The 7584-nt window shown below is 34.1% G+C and overlaps 1 protein-coding gene across 1 annotated transcript; it reads right to left on the reverse strand.

Moving 5' to 3' along the window:
* Window positions 1-3661: 3661 nt before the first annotated feature.
* Window positions 3662-7478, reverse strand: LOC107878143 (the record flags this gene model as incomplete). Its single annotated transcript, XM_047406396.1, is given in 7 exon segments — window positions 3662-4194; window positions 4737-4826; window positions 5045-5334; window positions 6056-6215; window positions 6826-7008; window positions 7104-7209; window positions 7323-7478. Coding segments are annotated over 7 exon segments (1062 nt in total), but the record flags the coding sequence as incomplete, so codon positions are not given.
* Between the last annotated feature and the right edge of the window lie 106 nt (window positions 7479-7584).

Raw genomic sequence — 7584 nt, forward strand, 5'->3', positions numbered from 1 at the left:
TTTTTAGATTACATTATTAGAAGTGACATGAAAAAAATATTCAAATAAATTATTCTCTAAGAGATAGAGGTGGTTTGGGAGTACCACTAAAGGAGTTTGAGCTTGAAAATATGGTAGAAGATAGTGGAATGAAAAAATATGGAAGAAGATGATAAAATTAAATTAAAAATGAGCAAAAATAAAATTGTCACGCCCCAAACGCGAGCGTAGAAGACTCACTTTGCCATGCCAGCGAAAGGTGCTAAAGTGACACAGTTTGTAGTTGGTTTAGGTGCTTAAAATGAACAACGTCCATTTTAAGTACCAAGTGAAAGATCGTGTCAAATTGATGGGCATGTCGATGTGTTTGGCGTTTACTAAATAAATGAGGGTAGTAAAAAAGTTCACTCCAATCCTCGTCTGCATTGCAATAGAAGTAAATCAACAACATTTAAATTAAGGAAAATCCCAAACAACAATAGCCTCAAGAAGAGTATACACATTTTGGATGAAAATACCCTTAAGGACAGTGTTATACACACCTCAAACTTTCAAGAATATCCTATTATTTTCGTGATTTGTGCAATAATTTTACAACATACAATACTGTTTGCAACAAATTTTATAGGTGATAGCAAAATAAAATTCAGCCACAAATAAAATATAAAAAATAAGAATTTTATTAATAAAAAATATGGATACAATTTTGTTCATCCCTTGATTCTTCTCTCTTGTTTTCTTCATGATTCAAGAGTTGTTAGTAGCATATTTCTCAAACGTAGGATGGTCTGAATTTGATCTTCATAAAAGAAGGATTTTGTGATCTTCTTGAAGTATTTGGTTATCAAGAAGAGGGAGTGTTGATCTTTATGTGATATTTCATGAGTTTATGAAATTTTTGAGATGCCTCTTCAAGAGAATATGTTATCCTTTAAACAGGCATAATTTAGGGTTTGAGTAGCCTCTAAGCTAGGTTTAGGGAAAAATAGCCTCCAAGATCTCTAACAGAAGTTGAATTCGTCTTGTAGAATCCCACAAAAGTTCAATGTCTATAAATACCCTACTTAAAGACTCATCGGAGTGTATACTTGATGAAACTCAAAGATGAGTCTTGAAGTACTTTTTCATCTTTGTAATTTTCTAACTCGAGAATTGCAGATTTGATGTGTGAGAGAAGAGATGACGGATAGATTTGGTCCACTGGGTGTGCTATTTGTTTGCGACAAATTTTAATTCATATAATAAACTTTAGCCACAAACAAAAATATGAAGAAAAATGAATTTTTATTGATGAATTATAGGGGTAAAATTTTGTTCCTCCCTTGATTCTTCTTTCTTGATTTTCTTCGTAATTCGAAAGTTGTTAGTATCATATTTCTCAAATATAGAAAGATTTGGATTTGGTTTCTATGAAAAGGGGATTTTGTGGATCTTCTTGAGGTATTTGATTATCGGGTAATCTCTTTTTATGAATATTTTATGGGTTTATGGAATTTTTGACATGCCTCTTCAAGAGAATATGTTACCCTTTAAATAGGCGTGATTCAGGGTTCAGGGTAGAGTAGGCTCCAAACTAGGGTTAGGGTAAAATAACCTCCAAAAACTAACAAAAATTGAATTTTCCTTGTAGAATCCCACAAAATTTCAATGTCTACAAATACATGTTCCATACATTTTGATTTTAGGGTGTATTTGGTAGAGTACAGAGCTAAAGGGGACACTTTTTCAGACTTAGAAGACAAAATGGACAGTACTTTAATTTATGTTACAAAACGGACAGTTTGTCTATTTTTGGGCAAACTACAACTAACAGTGTTTGTTAAACGTTTGGGATGAAAAAATTGTTAATATGGTTTGCCCAAAAATGGGCAAACTATATTTCATTAGCTTTTTTTGTAATATAGTGAATTGCCTGCTTGTTATTCCTAAAGAGATTCACCACTGAGAGATTGCTGAAAATATTTTTATACAGTGAACGTTTTGTCACTTCAGTACAACTTTTTCACTTATAAATGTGTTATTCTTAATTCACTCCATTTTATCTAATTCATCTATTATATTATTCTACTAATATTATCTCTTTTGGGCTTTGAGAATCCCTTGATAATTATGTCTCAATAGTCCGAAATGTCTTTATTTTCAATTGAATCGGATGTATATAAATGCAATGAATATTGTAAAATGAAAACATCAAGGACTTAAGAAATCATGGTCGTAAGTTTTGGAGCTATGCGCGTTCGAAGGAAAAAATTTTAGGTTGTTCAATTAAAAATATATGTTAATCTTGTTCCTTATTTTGTTGTTTTAGAAAAATGGTGGATGTGATTATTTTTTGTGGGTAGAAAGTATGTCAATAAATAGAACAGACACCATTCTATTTAAGAGACCAGCATTCGATGGTGACACCGAGACTTCAAAGAATAGTATGAAGTTTGACACGCTATTTAATCTCAACGAAGTCATACAAGATAGAGATTTTCTTAGGACATTGCTAAAAAAATTCGAAGAAAAATAAAATCATTTGAAGGATATGCCTAATGAAACTGAGCAGGAGAATCGTGTTTTGAAAAGATTATGAAATGAAGAACAAAGAAAACAAATAAAATGTTTATATAGTATATTTTTTTAGAATTTTAGTAGCTCGAATCTGTCACGGAATATGTTTTTCAATTTAAATTCGAATAAAATCGGCTCCTATTTAGTAATTGTTGTTCATTTACTTCATCTAAGTAATTATTTGATATTCATTTTTTATTATAAGTTTTAATTTTTATAAATTATATTTTTTTATCTATATTTTTTAAACCCATAATTTAAAATTAGAGATGTCAATGTTTAACATTACAAAAAATGCTATTACACAACAATTTTCTTAGAATTTAATTTATGTATTATATAAATATTTTATTAGATATAGTTTCTATTATTTTTTTTAATACTCACTCTGTTACTCGTGATGAATGAGATAAAATGGAGTGAATTAGCAACAACACATTTATAAGTGAAAAAGTTGTACTGAAGTGACAAAACGCTCACTGTATAAGAATATTTTCAGGAATCTCTCAGTAGTGAATCTCTTCATGAATAACAAGCAAGCAATTCACTATATTACAAAAAAAGTTCAAGAAATGTAGTTTGTCCATTTTTGGGTAAACCGTACTAACAATTTTTTCACCTCAAACGTTTAACAAACACCGTTAGGTGTAGTTTGCCCAAAAATGAGCAAACTATCCGTTTTATAACATAAATTAAAGGATTGTCCGTTTTGGCTCTAAGTCTGAAAAAGTGTCCCTTTTAACTCCGTACTCTATTTGGTATGAAGGAAAATGTTTTTATTTTAAATAAGTGATTTTCTTGCTTATTTCTAATGTTTGTAAGTGAGTTAAAATAATTGTCCCAAAAATAGCAATATGTAAGTTATCGGAAAATACTATGGGTCTGGAGGTGGAGTGGGGAGGGTAGGGTTTTTGGTGGTGCTGGGGATGGGAGGAAACAATGAGCTTCGTATGCCAATTATGGCACTTGTTTCCACTACTTTCACTGGAAAAATTATTTTCCTAATTTTAAAGAGCTTATTTACTAACCAGAAAAATGTTTTCCTCCATACCAAACACACCTGTAGTGATGACATTTATCATACAATTGGAAATCTAAAAACAGCATAGAATCATTGAATAGTTGATTGGTACAATGGCTGGTTAACGGAATATATCAGATTGCTAATGTTCAATATCCAAGATACAAGCTTAATAATATCAAAAGGAATGAAACTTAACAGATCCTGACTTGCTTATACAAATGAAGGAAAGATGCGACTATAATAACTCAAAGCTTAGATATATCCCCTTTTTAAGCAGAGGAGTCGTCCAAGCAAGGAAAGCGAAATCTATTCAAATAGAAAATAATTCAGCTCGATCAGTATAAGAATAAAGTCAGGTGGCTTTTTCCTTCGACTTCTTCCTTTAGAGCTTCGTATAAAGTAGAAGCCCAAGCCTTTGGTAACAGAAAAGTTGGGTTAATGACATACCTACACAGGTAAATCAATGTCCTCAGTTGATCAGCCTCTCATTTACCATCATTTTACACCAAACTCCTTATTCTGGCTATGGTATTACGGACGTGTTCGTGTCAACTTAAACTAGGACTTCTCTTCATCTGATTGAGGGCACGGTGCAGGCCCTGGTGCAGTCTCAACATCAACAAAGAACTCCTCAACTAAAACAAAGCAATCCAAAAGCATGAGAACGATTAGTTCATACCCAAAGTAAAGCATAAATTTCTTAGCCAATGTCATGTCATCAATAAACTATGGGAATTATTCCTGCCCAAGAAACTTATTCATGATCCTAAGACATTTACAATTTCTAGACATCATTTGCTTCTGCATAACAACATTATTTTCTTGTAATAAACGTTCATACCCTCGTTGAACGTGCAAGTTTAATATGCAAATGCAAAAACTATTTTTTTTAAGGCCAGGGAGCAATCATGATCAGTAATTAGATCTGGCTTATCAGGCTAGTCAAATATTTGCAATTAAAGAGCCATGCAGCAGTAAATGCTCATGAATAAACCATGTCACACAAGGCATGGAAACAACTGCATTGACAAGGATCAGTCGGATTCCTTGCAAGATTTCAAAGTAAAGAAAAGAAATGCCAACAAGAAAACCCCAGCCATTAAGTCCATCTAAATATTTTGAGAAAGAGCACATACAAAGCATAAGACTACACAGGCAGCAAAGTAGTAATTCTCACCTATATCTTCTTGTTCAGGAGAATCAAGCAGAATATCTGAATCAGAAGGCAAAAAGGGGGAACCAGGATAGTTTCCTAGAGATCCTAAATCTGCAATTAGTGTTGAAGCAAAAATTACCATTAGTCAGACCAAAGAGGAAAAAAATGACAGAAGTAATAGATGGGACAATTATTCCTTCTCTAAAAAGATTTCTCAACATCGAAATAAGACTGGGTGTGGGCAACGTTTTAGAAAATGCTGTTCAAATTTTGCTTTCCAGGAGTCACGCTATTAATAAATCCTTTGAATTATGTATGAGGTAAGTTACCTCCCAAGTTTGACAAGTCTGCTGTTAGATCCGAAAGATTGAAATCCCAAGGAATCTGATCCAACGACCTCAGGACATCTCTAGAAATACCAACTCCATTATCTGGTACATCAGATGGGAACGAACTGTCAAGCACTGATGTGTCAATTCCCATCCCTGAAATCTCCGAAGCAGTGAAGGGGAAGTGGCCACTGGAAGCTACTGATGCAGGGCTTACAGGCATATCACACATGGCATTGCTAGGTGGAACAGCTGGTGCTACATCTGATGCACTCGTTTCCACCACCATACTGTCAGCACAGGAAAATGTAAAGTGCCATTTGCCATACCATTTCTTTTAAAAAACTACTATAGAAATAGCTTTCATCATTTTAAGCCCATAAATATTTTCCCCCACCAGTTTAATTGTCTATTCATCATTAAACAGAATAATTGAACCTCAAGGAAATAACAAACCAGACATGGACAACCAGTGCCGGAGCCAGAATTTCACCAAGGGGATTCAAATATAAAGAAGTAAATACACAAAGAACACAAAGGGGTTATCAGCATTTATTATATCTACATAAAAAGTAAATTTTGACCTTGTATATATAGTGTCATTTTTCGATGAATGGGGTTTAGATGAACCCCTTGTGGTACCCTAGCTCTGCCTCCGTGGGCAGCAACAAAAAACAAGCACAAGGTATTGAGCAGAAAAGTTATCCCTTTCACCAAACTCACTGATGGATATAAATCCAATTGAACCTTCAGAGCAACTCAAACGATGAGAAGCACCTAGAGTTCTCACCAAATTCTATGAAGCATGAAATATATGTACTTGTAATTGAGTAAAGTTAAATTCAAGATCTTTGGGCATATGCAAATATAAGATGGTGAGTAAATAGGAAAAAACATGAACCCTTGTAGGGACACAGGTTGAATGGGGAAGTGTTTACGGATTTTGAGAGTTTAATCTCACATTTCAAAATTTAAAAGGGAGTTTAAAGCCTATAAAAAATGGATTCTCACTCATTTCCAGAATTCATTTGCATTGGATGATAGTTGCTTGGTGCAGGCACACCATTAACCACATGGCAACTAGGCATGCCCATCGGATCAAAATGAGGTTGACCTGCAGCTGGATGCGGAGGTTGTTGTAAGACGGGGTATCCCATGGGCAAGTTGTTGACTGCAGTGGAAAAGAGGCAATCAACAATAATGAAAATAAAGCATGCAGGCATATTTTTCAATATCTCTGTAGATAATTCAAAGTGTAGGCTCTCTTAAAGTAGCTTAAGTCTACTTTGAAAGGCCACAATAGTTTAACGTTGTTCCAGAAAGGAAGAAGGATGAAATGGAAGGCGTACAATAACTTCTATTGTATTAACTCGTTATGCTTCCTCTCATGGGATGCCCTCATTTGGTTCTCCAAGAAAGCAGTATTATCCAAATTAAGTCAGAAAAGTGAATAACACAAACTAAATAGGGAATTCAACTAAAGGTCTCTAACAAGGACAGCCAACAAAATTAATTTTTCAAGATATACAGTTGAACAATGTTATAATGAAGCTCCTTCATAGTTTCATCTGCCAAGAAAACACAGGCATACTTCAGCAGATTATTATAGTTTAAGCTTATGAAAGGGAATTAAAAAGAATATGCCATAGCTGAAGCAGACCCTACACTCCTCAGGGAAGGGGTGATGGTCCTCATACTTTTAAAAAAAAATGAAACGGGGGGAAACACGAAGACAAAAAAGACCACGAAATTGAAATGACAGTAACGATAAGTAAAATTACCTGGCATGGTATTTATCCCATTCTGCATCGGAGTCAATGGAACCTTCGGAGGAACAGGATATTTCATCAGATGATATTGGTGCTCAAGCAAATGATTGAACAGGATGATTTGTTTCTTCAGTTTAAGCCTTATGTAGTAAGCCCGAAAGAAATCTGCATTTTCCTCTTCCAATTTTTGCCAAACTGTATTTGGTATGAAAAGGTTTAAGATACTGAGAACTTACACTTAACACCTAAAACATTACAATAACAGATAACTTCATTTTTGATATACATACCAAGAGTTGTAAATCCAGGATCTATCCTTGCTCGATTAAGAAGTGTTTTAACCACTTCATCCTTATTCATATACAATTGTAAGCAACGTTCAATCAGGTTTTGGACCTGCATCACCATTTGTGTCATGATAAAGTTAAAGAAGGTGTGTGACAGAGAACAGAAACTTCCCTACACACACACTTCTATAAAAGTATGTGTCTGAAAAAGAACTATCTTACAAGCTCAATATCTTCACATGAAACTTTCCGGTTGTCATTGCCTGAAGCCGAAACCGAACCTGAATCTGCTACAGGTGTTTCCGTTGTATTGTTCTGCTGGTCACTTTGGGCCTCATGAGAAGCCTGGGTTGAAGATTGTTTCTCAGTTGTGTTTTCCTGAAGTTATTACAGTGAATAAGAAAAAAAAATTCCACATCTTAACAACAACTTACAATGAATATCTAGACATATCAGGTTTCAGAAGTTCAGTCATATGAATACA

Source organism: Capsicum annuum, chromosome 1 (genome assembly GCF_002878395.1).
Source record: "Capsicum annuum cultivar UCD-10X-F1 chromosome 1, UCD10Xv1.1, whole genome shotgun sequence".
In the NCBI taxonomy this organism is placed as follows: Eukaryota; Viridiplantae; Streptophyta; class Magnoliopsida; order Solanales; family Solanaceae; genus Capsicum; species Capsicum annuum.